General features: G+C 41.9%; 2 protein-coding genes across 7 annotated transcripts in view; one reads left to right on the forward strand and one right to left on the reverse strand.

Moving 5' to 3' along the window:
* The window catches only part of CEP290 (centrosomal protein 290), a 75322-nt gene extending 72548 nt beyond the window's left edge, over positions 1-2774 (reverse strand). For all 4 annotated transcript variants that reach the window (XM_077338980.1, XM_077338981.1, XM_077338982.1 and 1 more), the window contains exon 1: positions 2421-2774. The gene's annotated coding sequence lies outside the window, so the exon portion shown is untranslated. The remainder of the gene's footprint in view (positions 1-2420) is intronic.
* Positions 2775-2816: 42 nt separating this feature from the next.
* TMTC3 (transmembrane O-mannosyltransferase targeting cadherins 3) overlaps positions 2817-17247 on the forward strand; it is a 36642-nt gene continuing 22211 nt past the window's right edge. Inside the window, exons 1-8 of one of the 3 annotated variants that reach the window (XM_077338984.1) lie at positions 2864-2966; positions 4353-4519; positions 6686-6804; positions 8822-9037; positions 10858-11076; positions 12631-12730; positions 14059-14174; positions 16605-16777. In XM_077338984.1, coding sequence (XP_077195099.1) covers positions 6802-6804; positions 8822-9037; positions 10858-11076; positions 12631-12730; positions 14059-14174; positions 16605-16777 — 827 coding nt within the window. In that variant the 5' untranslated portion in view covers positions 2864-2966; positions 4353-4519; positions 6686-6801. Of the gene's footprint in view, positions 2967-3111; positions 3136-4352; positions 4520-6685; positions 6805-8821; positions 9038-10857; positions 11077-12630; positions 12731-14058; positions 14175-16604; positions 16778-17247 lie in introns of those variants that run through there. The other 2 variants (XM_077338983.1, XM_077338985.1) reach the window with 2 other exon arrangements.

Here is a 17247-nt window from a genome sequence, read left to right on the forward strand (position 1 = left end):
CACTGTACTTTAAATACAGTGGGCGCTAGCGGGCCTCTTGAGTTGGGCGGGGAGGCTCTCCGGCTCCCGCCCGCGCACCCAAGGCCGTCCGTGGGCCGGCATGTGAGCCTTCCCCGTCAGCGGCTCTGGCGTTGCCACTGCTGCCTCCTTCTCCTCTTTCCCCCCCCCCGGTGCGCCGCCTACCTTTGTTAGTGAAGGGTAGGCAGCAAATGGCAGCGGGTGGGCTTGGGGCTGAGACACAGTCGAGGGCATCGATTTCCTGGCCCCACTGCCACCGTTCCCACGGCTTCCGCCACTAGCTGCTCCAGGCAGCACCGGCACCGCCGTTACTGCAGGCACTGCCACCGCGGCCACTCCCGCGGCTTCCACCGCCAGCTGCTCCTTTACACCTCCCGATTAGTCAGTCCGGCGGCTCGCAATTGGTCCCTTGCCGGCAGACTGACAATCGGAGGGTTCAATCGGCAGGTGCTTCGAGGGCCCAATCAGCAGGTGCTTCCAATTGTCAGTCCAGGGGAAAGGGCCAATCCCAGACAGGGCACACCCTCGGGGCCCTTAATGTTTTATTTTATCCGCTCCGCAGGAGCGGTTAAAGATAGTTACACACAGGAAACATGTAATAATAATCCTTATCCATGGTTCCTCTATATATTCGGGAAACAGCCTGGGGAAACAGCCTGGGGGTGGAATGTGTCCGGCTGTCCAAGTTGGAATAGGACGAATCGGGGCGAAGCAAGCAAAGTTGGCTGCACCCTGATTACCCCTGACCCTGCAGCTCCCGCCCTCCGTCCCTGGACTCTAGCCTCTTTGCTCAAAGACGCACCTCAGTGCCTGGAGCCAGCAGCAGGTATGGGGAGAGTGCCCTGAGCAAAGGGTCATGGTGAAGGGCCTGTTAATAAGGGCCTATTGACCTGCTGGCTGCCTGCTAAGGAGCTCTGTCCTAGGCCTGCTAATGAGCTGCCCAGCCCCCACCTGCCCCACTTGATCCATCTGCAAGCTGCGGGCCAAAGCCACCTTAAGCTGCCTGGCCAGGAGCCAGGGGAGGGGACCCTTTCAAGGCCTGTTCTTAGGAACAGGCTTTGAAGCTAGCATATTATAAAATATGTAGCCAAATAGGTACAACAGTTATGCAGACAGATTGAGCAATCCCACTAAATACTAATATCTAATATTTAAGTTATCAATCCATTAAATTACATTAAAGTACTGGGGAAAGTACAAGGAGCCAGTTGGGAGACAGGATGCAGAGTTACAATACAAAAAGTAAACAGTTTGATTAGAGCAAGAGAATACATGTAAAGGTATGAAATGTAGAAAATTAGCATCTGCAATAAGACCCTATATCCATATTTAGTGTGGGTGTGAATGACTTGAACTTGCCAGTTTGGTGTAGTGGTTAGGAGTGCGGATTTCTAATCTGGCATGCCAGGTTCGATTCTGCGCTCCTCCACATGCAACCAGCTGGGTGACCTTGGGCTCGCCACGGCACTGATAAAACTGTTCTGACCGGTCAGTGATATCAACGCTCTCTCAGCTTCACCCACCCCACAGGGTGTCTGTTGTGGGGAGAGGAATGGGAAGGCAAGTGTAAGCCGCTTTCAGACTCCTTCGGGTAGGGAAAAGCGGCATATAAGAACCAACTCTTCTTCTAATGAAGTCGACTTCCAGAATCTCACATTTTGTGTATTTTGCCAACGGGCATCATTTCTACCACAAGCTTGTGCAAGGACATTTTATAAAAAACATTTAAAAACTTGTTTTTATTTCTTCTTAATGGTTTGCATTAATTCACAGAATTATTCTTTAGTCTTAGAAATCATCTTGTTTCCTTCTACAGCTTTCATTTGCCCAATACATGGGGTCTCATGGGGAGAGGTTTCACCATGTTTTTGGAACCATCACCACGCAATGAGGCAGAGATTTGCACCTCACATGACCGTATATTATGGGGGCGTTACCTTGTAGCCTTCATTCACCTCCTGGATAACCCTGTCTGTAATTATTGGCAAATTATTGCCACAGTACAACACCCAACAATCCGTGGACTGTGTACATGGACCTCCCACGTGTGCTCTCTTTTTCCTCGGCTGTCTGACTTGGGCCAGTCGCTCTGCCAACATCATTTACAGCAGAGGGTTGTGGTCTGGAGGACCACAGGTTGACTACCCCTGGGAAAACCAAATACACGCCAATTCTTTGAAAAAGAGCAATTTTAAAATGGATATCTACAGCAATTTATAGCAACAAAATGGGCATCCACTAAAAAACAAACGCACAATAGATGGGTCACCCTTGAAACGCCCCCCGCCTCTCCGAGAGCCACAACCCCGCGCCGTCCCCCCTGCTTCCCCCTTCTCCAGCATCAGCGTGGCGCCCAGCGGCTCCCCGCAGCCAGTTCGCCATCCCTCCTGAGCCCTACTCACCGCTTTCCGTAGCTGTTTACAAAACAGGGAGGAAGAGGAGGAAGCCGCCACCGCTGCTAGGCGACAGCGTCCAACAATCCCCGCCAGCATCGGACGAAGAACCCGGATACGCTTAAGGACGACTCAAATCTCCCGCGGGACTACCCAGCCGGCAAGTCCTTGCGAACTTTGCGAAGAAGCCGAGAAAATCGAGAGCCAACTCGCATTCCAACAAGAGCATCGAAAATTACATCCTCTGAGGCGAAATGTAGGATGTCATTAATGATGGTGATCGTCTGTCTAGCTGCAGAAATGAAAGACTACATTTCCCAAGATGCTCCACCCCGGTCAAAGAAAGCCAGTCTGGTAGCCTCTGCTTGAGAAGCTGGGGCTCGGGGGCGGGGCAGGAGCTTTATCCCAGCATTCTTAGCGCCCTCGGCATTTGCGCTTGCGCAGTGTGGGAGGGCGTGTCCGGTTGCTTTAGGAATAGATTTGAGCGATTGAGGCAAGGCTGAAGGCGGCGGGATGAAACATGGCGGAGAGTGGGCTAGTCTCTGGCATGTCTGGGTAAGCATGCGCGCGCAGTGGGGCTCAGGTGAGGGTCCCACAAGAAGCTGTGGGACGTCGTGACTGTGGCTTCCCCACGAAAATACTGTGGAAGGTGGGAATGGGCTCCTGGTGCTCCTCGGCTTGGTGCCTTTTCTAGAGGCTTAATCTTAAGCGAACCAGCGGCGAGGTAAACCTCCTGCCTTGGCAATTGAAGCATGGGAGCAGTTCTTTCTGCCGTCCCCGCACACGCCTTTGTGGCTTATCAAAAGTGTGCCTGGTTGTGGTCTCCATGTGCGCGTATCGCGCTTCGATAGTTCTCCCATTTCGTCTTCGCAACAATCGTATAAGGTAACATCCTTGTAGTTGTAGGGAAGAAGCTGACAAACGGAAGATGAGAGGTACCGGTTGGGGGCCTGTTTCCTCTTGGTACTCTGCACTTTGGCTCCTGTGAATAGGTAGCCTAGACTAGTCTGATCTCTTCCAATCTCAGACTTGGCTAGTGTTTGGATGGGAGACCTCAAAGAGTACTAGGACCCTGATGCTGGGGCAGGCAATGAAGTCTCTTGCGTTGAAAACTCTGTGGAGTCACTATAAGGCAGGTGTGAGTTGATGGCACTTTCTGCTACCAATGCTTTTTGTTAAGACCCAAAAAGTTTTTTTTAGAATATTTATTTATTATTCATTACATATGTATATCTCCCTCTCCTGAGGCTCAGGACAGTTCACATGAATTGGACTCAGTTTTTTATATCAAATAAAAGAAATAATGGCAATGGGGATGTTAATAACAATAACGAGAATAACAGTTTAACAAATTAACAAGCAAATAGCTCCATGGCTGTACAAATCAGGTGCAGGGGTCCTTGGGTTGGTTCTGGTCAACCTCACCAAAATGCCTGGCAGAGGAGCTTTCTGTTGCAGGCCCTGCAGAACTCAGCATTTTATATAGACCAGTAAAATAGTTAATATAAGTTTAGCCATAGCATCTCTTCTCCAGTGGTTGCTTTTGAACATGGCATAATGACTAGAATTTACTTTGCATGTACAAGCTGAAAAAGCACGCACAGTAGTCTGATATGTTTGTGCAAAAATAGCTCAGTGTTATTGTGCCTTTTATTGTGAGCTGCATTTAGCAGTTGGCTGTTAGGCAGTCTAGCAATTTGGTTGGAGCCAAGGGAGAGTGTCAAATGGTCTCTTTTATTTGTATCGTGGGAGGGTGTGTGACAGATAGGAAAATAATATTTTCAGCAACTTACAATCCTGGGCAATGAAGAATGTTGATTAATTTGAAATGTTGTATGGTATGAATACAGTGGACTGACTGCCAAAAAGACAAATACCTACATTCTTGAGATCATATCTCCCCTTAAAGCTAAATGACAAAACTAAAGCTACCGTACTTAGGTCACATTACGAGAAGACAAGAGCCACTGGAGAATACAGTAATGCTAGGAAAAGAGGAAGACCCAACATGAGATGTCTTGACTTGATATATAGTCCTCGATTTGCAAGACCAGAGCAAGGCTTTTAATGCTAGGATGTTGTGGAGGCCATTAGTTCACCAGTTCACCGTAAGTCAGAAACAACTTGATAGTATTTACACATACTCAATCTCAAACTTTGATTTCTTAAGGAATTCATCCTTTTTTCTATTTGAACAGTAATCTGGCGCTTGGAAAATATGAATGGTCATTCAAGTGAATCTCATGGGTTGGTTAGGTCAGAAAGGCAATGCCTGTGTTCATTTCAGATGCATGGGACCTCCCCATTCATACACTGCCATTCACATATTAACAAGAAAAAGAGGTGTGTAATATGATTCTTCAGAAATTGCTTATGTTCAGTAAACTGATATGTATGCTTACAACATGAGCAAGTTTTTCATCACTGAGTTTTCAGTTGATTTAGTACTTTGCAGAGCTGGAAACTAAAATTCATATTTAGGTACTGCTGTTCTCACATAGCACATTGGTTGATTTAATTGTCCAAGGAAAACTGCATAGAAATCAGTCCACAGTTCACTTTTCAGTGTGTTGCAGTCTTTAAATTCTTTCAGATTTTTCACCTGAATTGACAAGAATAAGAGCACATTCAGTTGTTTAAACAGTGGTTTTCATCCAGTGGTATGTGTTCTACTGCTGGTATGCTGGTATGCAGAAGCAGTCTATGCAGGACACATATGTTTTCATAATAATTACTAGTAATTTGCTCTACGTTGGTCCCCATTTTCATCTGTAACTGTGATGTGCAATCTCCTGCTGAGCCCTACCAACTGTGAATCATCTATTCAGTATGCCAGTTGTAACCTCAGACAACTTAGTATTTCCCCTGCCTTCCAATAAGTGTCTATAGTGTGCTGCGTCCTGACAAATCTACCTGCCCCTGGTTAATACATTGAGCTTCTGCAATGTTTTTAGTGTTCTTAAAGCTTACTGTAAAGGATTGTAAATATAAAACAGAATGCCTGTAGATGGTTAAATGTCCTTTTGGGGAGGGAGGGGGATGTTTCTATCATGGATTTCTTTGGTAAGGCTAATTCGTTGGACATCGGGAGTCTATCTTTCACAGTGTATGTTACTTCTCTCTTTGAAGAAAAAAAGATTAGTCCCTTGACTGAGGTATGCCAGGAAAGATGGGAAAGGTTGATAAGATTGGAAAATATAAGCAAAGCAAACCAGGATGAGCTCATTCCGTAGCCATAGATCAGCCTTTCTCAACCATTTTATTGTTGAGAAACCCCTGAAATATTCAGAATTGGCACAGTCATGCAGAATATGGTGGGAAGCATAGCTGTGTACACACCCATCCAGGGCCCCTCCCCTTCTACCCCCTCCAGGACTATCACTGGCCATTTTGGGAGGGGGCCCATATGGTCATATCACCCAATAAACACTTAAGTTTAACTTCCACCCATTCAGGAAACCCTTCCAGGCCCGCCAAGAAACCTCAAGGTTTCACAAAACCCTTGTTGAGAAAGCCTGCCATAGATTATTATTACTTTTTGTTTTCAAAACAATAAGGTACGTAATTTGTGCATAGAGATGTTTTGACCCTACCCAATGGACTCCCTTAGTACTAGCTTTTGAAATGTGAACTTCTCTGCAGATTTGGTAGCCTCTCTTCACTATAATAAAACAGATAATCCCAGAGGTTGTAGTTGTGTTAAATGGACACAAATCTGACATGAAAATTCAAAGCATTTAAAAACAAGAGTGAACATCTTATTCTTCTAGAACCTTGTCCTACAAGAGGATTTCAAAAAGAGAACCAAATATGAATGTGCTGAATTATGATACATCAAGAAGTTCAGTACTGTCACCACCACCCCAGCCAGGCTTTTCACAAGTATCTTAACATCACTCACCTTTTACAGAAGTATAGCTGTTCTGTGGTCTCCCTACTTAAAAATTGTATCTTTTTCTTCCTATACTTCCTTGAATTAAATCTGACATCTATTCTACGGTTACTGTTTGTCAGCTCCTAGGACACTCCACCCTGAATGGTTGGTTGTCTTTTTTGATTGGATTTTGTTTTTAAATTGGGCTGTCTTTATAACATCTGTCTCTACCTTAAAGATGTATATCTTTAAGTCTTAATGTACTTTCATGCATCTCATGAAAGCTGTTGAAATAAATTGTTACTTTAAATTGTTTAAAGTACAGCTCATCTCCTATTTAACATAAGATGTAGTATGCTTTCTAAAGGTGACTTTTCTGTCTCTCCCTTTGTAATTCTAGTAAAGATCCACAGGCATTCAGAGTTGATCAGTTACTGACATTGGTATCGACTGAGGCTTCATTTTAAAATGACTATTCCTGAAGTGTATGTGTAAAAGAACAAATCCTGCACTTGAATGGTAAGTCAGAATGTTGTTGTTGATGCTTACAACATGTTGATGTGACCATGAAGACAGAGATTAAACTCCTATATCAGGAAGCTGAAAAAATTATATTTACTGCTACTGCTTTTTTTTTAAAATGGGGCATGTCAGGGGTATTAACATACTTCTGTATACTATGGATAACATTCAGGCCACGTATAAGAAACAATCCCAGCTATGTACCATTACCTTTCTGCAGTGGTTGGTGGATGATAGAAATCAGAGTACATTTTGTTGCATGATACACATGTGCATTAAATGCTTATTTATATTAAATTTATGTAGTTCAGTAATAGTAGATGATCTTTTATTTTAACCAGTTGCTTTTTAACCTGACTCTATTCTTTAATTAAGGACAGCTTTTAAAATGATTAATAAAATTATGAGAAATTGAGAAGGTTGGAGAGGTTAGATAGAGGCTTACTTTTTGGTGTGGCTGAAAACTCAAAATTAGAATCATAGAATCATAGAGTTGGAAGGGGCCATACAGGCCATCTAGTCCAACTCCCTGCTCAACGCAGGATCAGCCCTTAGCATACTAAAACATCAAAGAAAAGTGTGTATCCAACCCTTGCTTGAAGACTGCCAGTGAGGGGGAGTTCACCACCTCCTTAGGCAGCCTATTCCACTGCTGAACTACTCTGACTGTGAAAATTTTTTTCCTGATATCTATCCTATATCGTTGTGCTTGAAGTTTAAACCCATTACTGCGTGTCCTCTCCTCTGCAGCCAACAGAAACTGCCCTCCTCCAAATGACAACCTTTCAAATACTTAGAGGGCTATAATGTCCCCTCTCAACCTCCTTTTCTCCAGGCTGAACATTCCCAAGCCCCTCAACCTATCTTCATAGGGCTTGGTCCCTTGGCCCCAGATCATCTTCGTCACTCTCCTCAGTTCCCTTTCAATTTTATCTACGCCCTTCTTGAAGTGAGGCCTCCAGAACTGCACACAGTACTCCAGGTGTGGTCTGACCAGTGCCATATACAATGGAACTATGACATCTTGTGATTTTGATGTGATGCCCCTGTTGATACAGGCCAAAATTACCCCATATTTACTACAAAACCTGTCCTAATTTAAGTACAATTAAGAGAAACTGAAGAATTTATGATTAGGTTTTGTGAGTAATAATGAGATATATGCTTGTTAAAATACAAAATTCTGAAGATTGAAAAATTGATCTAACTAAGTTTTGAACTAGTTCCCAGTGACATACAAAATTTGTCAAGACATGAATTAAATTATTGTTAAGAAGTCCAGTTACTGAGGAAGATAGTTGCTGTCTATTAAATCACTTACTCTTAGAATTAATGACTATTTGAAATTAGTTGATGACTTCCATCTTCAATATTGTCATTGTGATGTTCAAGGGTGGGTTGAGAGGTTATGTGCAGGCCTGGCAGTAAACTAGGTTCATGTCCATCCCAAACTCCTAATTTCTGTAACATCTGAATTGTACCTAAGCAGTTGTGAAGACAAAGCTTTTGTCAATTCTCACTTAAACGTCATGAAGCAGAGCACTGTATTTCTTGTACCATGTGTGGGAATACACAGTGTAGAAATACTCTTCCAGATTCATTATACAGGTCCACAGCTCCCTACCCAATGTCCTTTGTTTCTCGGGATATGTTTTTGTAGCATCTGTACCACGCTCATAAGACAACTCTGATAAAAGATCAGGAGAGAGAAGATTACCTTTGAATTGTTGAAGACTTAACTATGTGAGAAAATAAAGCAGAGTTTGTATTGAAACACCCTTCCAATTTTTTAACCTGGTCATTGAAGAGCACTAAATCAATTCATAGAGGATAGTCTCTCTGTTAGCTTTGTGGGGTAGCTTAGGCTGAGTTTGTGTAATTGGTGCAAGGCCACCCAGAAAACTTTGTTGCCAATGGCAGTAGCAAGTAAATTATCACTTTAAGTTAATGTTGACTGCAAATGTGAATTCTGCTGATGCAAGATTTTAAAATCATGTTGGATTTTATTTTTCAGTTGCAACGTGTGAACACTGTGGAGAAGATGGCTTATGTTAACTCAAAAGAAGTAGCACTTATAATTGGAGTGGTGGCAGCTTGCTATTGGAACAGCCTCTTTTGTGGCTTTGTTTTTGATGATGTTTCAGCCATTTTGGATAACAAAGACTTGCATCCTTCAACTCCTTTAAAAAACCTCTTTTTGAATGACTTCTGGGGAACTCCTATGTCTGAGGTAATATCCCTTTTGTGAAAACACTAACTGCTTTTTTACAACAAAAACAAAACCAAATAGTTCATACATAGTCTCAACATACAAATGTAAAATTCCCATAGTAGCAGTTTATGCTTGTTCAGAATATGGAATGCACATTAAGATGATAGACCAAACAGTACACCAGCACCAGCTTTCCAGGTTCTCAGGTGGAAGTCTTTCACTTTATCTATTACCTAGCCCTTTTAAATGGAGATGCTGGAGATTGAATTTAAGATTTTTTAAAATACAAAGCAGATGCTCTACAACTGAGCCAAATCTCCTCTAATCATTGAAATTTCTAAGTGTCCAGGAAAACATAATGTTGTGCAACTGGGGAGCATGTGTAGGGAAGACATAACTGATGCTGACAATATACTCCAGTAGTTGTTCATATGCACTAAGATCCATCTATAGATCATCAAGGCTTAGTGTGATCATCCCTTGTGCCCTGTTTCTTCCCCCCCCTTCCTTGGCAAGGGTATAATGCTATTCTAGTAGGGATCTGTCAGACCATAGGCTTTCTTTTGCGTGGAAAGAGATTTGAACAAGGTTTCAAAAATGTTTATCTGATATTGTTATTATTATTTATTGGATTTATATCCTGCTACTTTCTGAAGACTCACTGCAGCTTGCACTGCAACTTGCACATAAAAAGCCTCATAAAATCCCTACATAAAACCTCATTGTATCCAGGGCTCTTGGCCCTCTACAATAAAAAAAGTTTTGTGGCCTAGAAATCCCTCCCTTGAGCAGACCTTCCTAGAGGTGTGGGGTGGGGGTATAGATGTAATACAACTAAGCTGTAAGCCATTTCAGTCTCACAGCTGATGGGCAGACCTACATCACTGTTTTGTTGAAAAGGCTGCGAGCCATTTCACATCAGTTTTGCTTGCCCACGATTTGAAGCAGGAGAAAGTGAAATGGATGAGGTAATTGGCTGCCAGCCATTTGACTCTTCCCAGGTGATTTCCCATCCCTTTCTCCCAGCCATAGGGTGAACCAAACTCCCTGGACCAGCTTGGTTCTGGTTGGGGGCCTTTTGCCTCAGTTTGGGGTTCAGTTCAGGGGCTGCTCTGAACCAGGATTTTAAAGTTTGTAGGTATTCTGACCTGGACAAAGTTCACTAGAGTCATACTTGCCCTTTGTGATTTTTTTTGTTTAGACTAGTGATGGATGCAAACCTAAAAACCCAGTTTGGTTTGGGGCAATCTAAAGGCCACGTTGGAACTGAACCTGCCCAGCACATTCAGTTCCCCATTTCTCCTGGCCGCTAGCAACAATTTAACCTGTTTGTTTCACTTCCTCCTGACCCACTGTTAGATTTAAATGTCATTTAAATCTAACAGCAGAGTGGGGAAAGTGAAATGGACAAGGAAAATGGTTGCTGGCAGTCAGGTTGGCAGCCATTTAAGCCTAACAACACGGTGGGTCTGGCTATCAGCTGTGAAACCAAAATGGCTGGCAGCCACTTAAACCTAACAGTTTAGCTGCAAACCACATGCTACTCACCTGTTAAAATAGCCCTGAACAGCCAATCTGAACATGGGCACTTTCCCCAAACATTGATACAGGAGCTCCAAATCAGCCCAAATTTGTGCTGAATCTTGCCTTGTGCAGACTTGTGAATTCTGCAACTCAGAAAACCTGAGCGCCAGGCAGGATCATGGAATTTTCTTCAAGAAAATCGTTGTTTGTACCCTGATTGCTTTTGGTACTATGTTTGTAAATTGCTAATGATTGATTTATGGAAGCCACTTATAACTTTGTTTCTTATGGGTTTGTGTGTGTTTGCGTTTTAGGAGAGGAGTCATAAATCATATCGGCCACTCACTGTTCTCACCTTCCGTTTGAATTACTTATTCAGTGAATTAAATGCTGTCTCTTACCACCTCCTGAATGTCATCTTCCACACAGTTGTTTGTATAGTCTTCCTTAAGGTCTGCAAGCTTTTCTTGGACGGCAGAAGCAGTGTTGTTGCATCCCTGCTGTTTGCAGTACAACCAATACATACTGAAGCTGTAAGTAACCTGAAAAGGCTGTCTTAATTTATGCTAAAATTGTTAACACATAGCAATGGGGGGGAAAGGACTTAAACATCCTATGGTTTAGGATTGGGGTGAAATTCAACCATGTCTTCCTTTAATTAGCCTTGAAAGGGACTGGGGATCTTAAGGTAAAAATGCATTTTTATCTGATTTAATTGCAGCTGTGCTTTAAATCCTCCCTTTCCTAGAAATACTGTCATATTATGGACTACTAGCTTCAAAGCCCATTCCTAAGAACGGGCCTTGAAAGGGTTCCCTCCCCTGGCCCCCGGCCAAGCAGTTTATGGTGGCTTTGGGCTGAAGCTCGCAGCAGGATTGGGAGGGCGAGGACTGGCCTGCTCATTAGCAGGGCTGGGACAGAGCTCCTTAGCAGGCAGTCAGCAAGCTGGGAGGCCCTCGTTAGCAGGTCCTCCACCATGAACCTTTGCCCAGGGCCCTCTCCCCTTACCTGCTACAGGCTCCAGGCACTGAGGTTCGTGTGAGAGCAAAGAAGCTAGAGTCTGAGGATGGAGGGTGGGAGCTGCAGGGGGAGAGCCAATCAGGAGTGCAACCAGCATTGATGGCTACACCCCTGATTGGCCGTATTCCGACTTGGACAGCAGGACACATTCCACCCACCAGGCTGTTTCACAAATATATAGAGGAACCATGGATAAGGATGTGCCTGCTTTTATTTCTTGTCAGGCTTGTCAAAGCATTACTCTTTAATAAATCATAAATGCATCTGTAACTATTGTAGCAGTTTCATGATCTATTATGCATAGATGGCCAGAGGTGGAAATAAAATATTTTGAAGAATCAGCCATATTGAAGTCTGCAAGATAAGTAAATTAGCAAAAAGTTTTAATGGTGAAATTAAAATAAGAGTCAAAGCTTGGCTGATCAGTGTTAAGCACGAAGGTTTGCCACAGTCCAGCTCTGAATCGTGTATTTGTTCTCTTGTTACAATTCTGGTATCTGGGGCACCTGTACCTATGAAGCATGTAATGTAACCCCTACTGGTCTGATAGCTTTTATTCTTGCCCATTTATGTAGACAGATATTGAAGTGTTCCTGTCCCTGATCTGGGTGTGCCAGGCTAGCCAGAGCTTGTCAGATCTTGGAAGCTAAGCAGAGTCATCCCTTGTTAGTATTTGGATGAAAGACTATCAAGGAATTCTGGGTCACTATGCAGAGGAAGACAGTGGCAAACCACTGCTGTTGGTCCCTTGCCAGGAAATCCATTTGGGGTTGTCATAAATCTGCTGTGACTTGATGTCACTTTACACAAGATGCACCTAATTCATTCCAATAAATCTAAATAATAATAATAATTAGAAAAGGTGTACTTCCTTATGTCAACCACAAGGGGGCATCCCAATTCTTTTCTTCTGTCATTAACTGCTTTTTAAAGCAGTGAAACTTGTACATGGGTACAGTAATATATTTACCCTGTACTGTTTGTTCCTTACTTGCATAACTGGCTGTTCAACTGGCTTGAAACCCTAATCTGAGTAATTAAATATCATGGTCTTGTCTCCTGTTTAGGTGACTGGGGTGGTGGGCAGAGCAGAGCTTCTTTCGTCTATCTTTTTCCTAGCTGCATTTCTGTCATATACCAGATCAAAAGGAGCAGAAAACACTATCGGTAAATACTTTTTGTCTGTTGTATGTCTGTATATTTTTCATTATGAATACTTATAGCTTGTAAGAGCTTTAAGCATGCACACGAAAGCTCACACCGTGAATAAGTCTTTGTTGGCCTTAAAGGCCAACTGGACTCAAATTTTGTCGTACTACTTCAAACCAACCTGGCTAACCACTTGAATCTATCTTGTAAGAGCGAGTAACTCCCAAAATATCTAAATGTATCTTTTGCTTGTTTGTCCATAATGTAGTTTTCTTCAACTGCTGTGGCGTCTTAACACTGAAATCCTGCAGTTGCCTAAAAACAGGAGTATTGCTCTTGCAGCACACCAGACTAACAAATGTATCTGTTTATTAGAAGTTTTATGCCACAGGAAATAGACTACTTTTAAATGTGTTGCAAGTGTCATCTTGAATCTGTGTCTCCTGTGCATGGGTTGTCACCAGCAGGGATTCTTAATTCAGTTCCACAGTGTTTTTCCCATTCAAAGAAAGGCCCATCTCTAGTGCTTACCTGGTTTGCTTTCACAAGCTGCCAGATTCAAATGGGAAAAGTTGCCTTTCAGATACTCTGGACTTGAGACAATATATATAAAACTTTATAAGGACAGGAGTGCTCTGGAAGCCAGTGCACTTTTAAAAAAACTGCTATAATATGATCTCTCTAAATTGGCCATCTAATAACCTACGCTTCCCATTTAGTACTGGTTGGATTTGAGGAAACCTTACAAAGAGTTTTGCCATACTTTAAGCTCACCTTTAGAAGAAGAAGAATTGGTTCTTGTATGCTGCTTTTCTCTACCCGAAGGAGTCCCAAAGTGGCTTACAATCGTCTTTCCTTTCCCCTCCCCACAACAAGACACCCTGTGAGGCAGGTGAGGCTGAGAGAGCCCTGATATCGTTGCTCGGTCAGAACACCTTCATCAGTGTTGTGGTGAGCCCAAGGTCACCCAGCTTTTCTGCATGTGGGGGAGAGCAGAATCGAACCCGGCTCGCCAAATAAGAAGTCAGCTAACCACTACACTAAGCTGGCCCCTTTATGGCTGCTTTTATGAACTTCATAGCCTTCATAACATAAGAGGGCTATATATTGTGCATTAGGCAATCACATTTAAAAAAATCTGAAGCATAATTTGTGAATACATAGAATGTTGCATGATCAATGCAGCTGGCAAAATGGGTTTGTTCACGATGTTCAGTGTGCAAAAGATTATGAAAATTGACAGTAGCTCTCAGTTCCTCTGTTTCTAGTCAGCCCATCTGTACTTCTGTAAATCTACTGTGCTTAATTTTAGGAAGACTAACAGTTTCTGTGTCATCTTATTGCAGTGTGGACTCCCATTGCGCTGACTGTGTTTTTGGTGGCTGTGGCTACCTTATGTAAGGAACAAGGAATCACAGTAGTGGGAATATGCTGTGTCTATGAAGTATTTATGGCTCAAGGGGTAAGGAATTTATGAAATCCATCTCTAAGCCCATGTTTATATCCTGAATTCACAAGGCAGCATTAGATTAAATTTGTCTTGGCCATGTTGTCTTGTCATTTGATTGTAGGCTGTGTTCAGATGATCACTTGTAGTATTTCATCTGTGTATCTGGATGAGTGGTTTTATCATCAAAATATTTAATGGCCCTCTAGAACTGAGAGAAGTCTCATCCATCTCTCTATGCCAGTGTAGATCTGTTTTTAAAAAAAACTTGTCTGGCTTATATTGTTCAGTGTACCACACTCATTCGCCAGTGATTGCCATTGTGCACTAGTTCTTAAGCTGTTGTCCAATGACCAGTCATGGTCTGTGAGGCCTTTGAGGGGATCCATCAAAACACAATGGTGAAATCTTTTCCAGAACAAAAAGCAATGAAGACAATAAAAATAATTCAGTTCCTGCTAGGTCCTTCACTTAAAGACAACCTGGCGGCACAGAATATTCCCAATTCTTATCCACTTTGCCTTTCTTACACACAACTATTCTTGTGTGTAGAAGCAATTCAGTTTTTGTTGGATATCCTTCAAATTGCATTCCACATGTATGTCAAAATGTGTTGGTCCACAAATAGCCAAACATGAATTTTGGCCAGTAACTCCCATTCCGATAATTCACTTTATTCTTGTTAGCATAATTCCACCCAAATTCTAATTCTGCCTTCACTTTTGGGTATTTAAGAAAGGACTGGGTAGGGGAAACAGTACAGGCTCTTGAGTACTATTAGAGATTTATCAGTGAGTGCCCTGTGAAAAGCAAACAAGGAAGCCAAATTCATACAGACATTCAAGCAAGCCGGCAATATAAATGTTTTCAATTAAAACTGTGCGTGCACTTTTTGAGGCTTGGTTTTAATCAAAAGATCAGAAGCCGTAATAGTGGCAAGGAGACACACAAAAACAATTTTCCTTTAACATTCTTAAAGTTAAATTGGAAAATATGTTCTTCCTAAAATAAATTCTTGTAGTCAGTGATGCATTGCTTCTCTGAAGAAGTGTCATTTAAACAGTTAATGTATTCTAAAATATTTTAAAGCTGTTTCATTTATCACTTTCAGCATCAAACTAATGGATACCATGTATGAGCTTATGTATTGCATCCTACCGTTCCCATGATCAGACAACTGCCTGATCCCAAGAATGTCCCTGTACAGGTGGCAGTTTCCCTTTTTAATTTCAAGATCGTATGAATTGCTACCAAGGGCAGGCATGAGCATGACAGCAAGCATTTTTCATACTGTCCATCTCTTGTATAACTTCAGGCATCTCCAAATATGAACAGAATGGTCTTCAGTGCTGTCTCGGGTTGACCTGGGTCCCCATCTTGGAGAACTGTGAAATTTGTTGTAGCCACTTTTAAAAATCTGCTTACATAGTAAATTTTAATTCTATTTTATTGGAAATTGTAGGATGGCTTCTGACATTCCACAGTAAAAACCAGGTAGAACAATCAGTGAATTGTTCACATCTATGATGATGATGATGATGATAATAACAGGTATTTTATTTTTAAAGCTCACTCTCCCCTGCTGGCTCAGGGTGGGTAAGAACATGAAGCCCAACCTAATGTAGTTAAAATTGACAGTAGGCCATTAACTTTTTAAAATAGTTATTATGAAACAATTAAATGAACTGATTTTTATGATAAGAATAAACTTTGTTGCAATAAAGATAATGATTTAAAAATATTTGACTGGTCCATTCACCAAATCTTTTATGATTAGTCATAGGGTTAGCCTTTGGTTACAAGCCAGCAACCTACTGAAAAAGAAAAAGGTTCTTTGTGCTGTTCAAAATGTATGTCAGTTAGCTGGTGTGATCCCCAGAAAATCACTTTTGTCCACTGGGCCATGAAAACACACTCCATCTTTTCTTTTTTTAAAATTTCATACTCTATTTATAAAATATAAATTTGTGGGATAATATGAAACTGCCAAAAATATCCTTAAATTTGACTGGCTGAAGTTGCTGTTTGTATTTGCTGCTGTACTGCCCTGACATGCCCTATGAGCTGCATTCTTGCAAACTAGAGATCCATGCAGGGTTAAGAATATCACATGGCTCTGCAGTCACATAATTGCTATCAAAACTGTTCGAAATGGCTGGAACAGCTATACATTTCTGTGAAACAGCCAGGCTAGATATTAAAAATGCAGATGCTGTTCGTTGACTATACTTACTTTACGCTGTCTCACATTGGTTTCATCTGAGTTGTATTGATTTTAAATGTTGTATCTTATTGTGTGATCCTTGGGGAACACAGGAGTGAAAAGTGGCCTGTGAACCAAAGAAGCAATAAATCGGTATTGGATGTTAGCTGTTGGGACATTGTATTGAGTGGTGGCTAAAGATGTGCTTTCTTCAATAACTAAACATTCTTTTCTCTCTTTAGTACACCTTGCCTATTCTGTGGGATACAGTATTACAGATTCTCCGAGGCAAAGGCAGCATTCCTTATTGTATGCTTCAGATGCTGCTGAAACTAATTGTTCTGATGTTTAGTACACTACTGCTTGTTGTGATCAGAGTCCAGGTCATACAGTCACAACTACCAGTGTTTACAAGGTAAAATTCAGTACTGAATTGCACTACATTTTTTTAAAAATGTTACAATAGTTGGTAGACAATAGAATTGTTTGAGATTTATTGCAACGTTCTTCTGTATTAGTGTGGAAAATGTCTCTGAAAATCAGTATTTTACTGCAATAAATAAAATGAATTTCAGTGCCATACCATGCTGGCAAATAACTAGCTATAAGAAGAGCCAGATATGCAAAAAAAGTCATAATTTTTTAAAAGTCTGCATTTGAGACTTTATGGTATACTAACAAATGTCTTATTCAATTTTAAAATATGATTTTTGTCTTTGTTCTTAGTGGTAGGCATATACACATAAATATCAAACAGGACAGTAGGAAGGGAGTATGCCCTTCACTTAACTTTTGAAGTCTTCTGAAGTCCTTGATGCTCTGTATTTAGTATGCCAAGGATTCCCCTGGTGTTCAGCAACTCACGAGGAACAGTTTTCAAGCTGT

Source organism: Paroedura picta, chromosome 5 (assembly GCF_049243985.1).
Source record: "Paroedura picta isolate Pp20150507F chromosome 5, Ppicta_v3.0, whole genome shotgun sequence".
Classification (NCBI taxonomy): Eukaryota; Metazoa; Chordata; class Lepidosauria; order Squamata; family Gekkonidae; genus Paroedura; species Paroedura picta.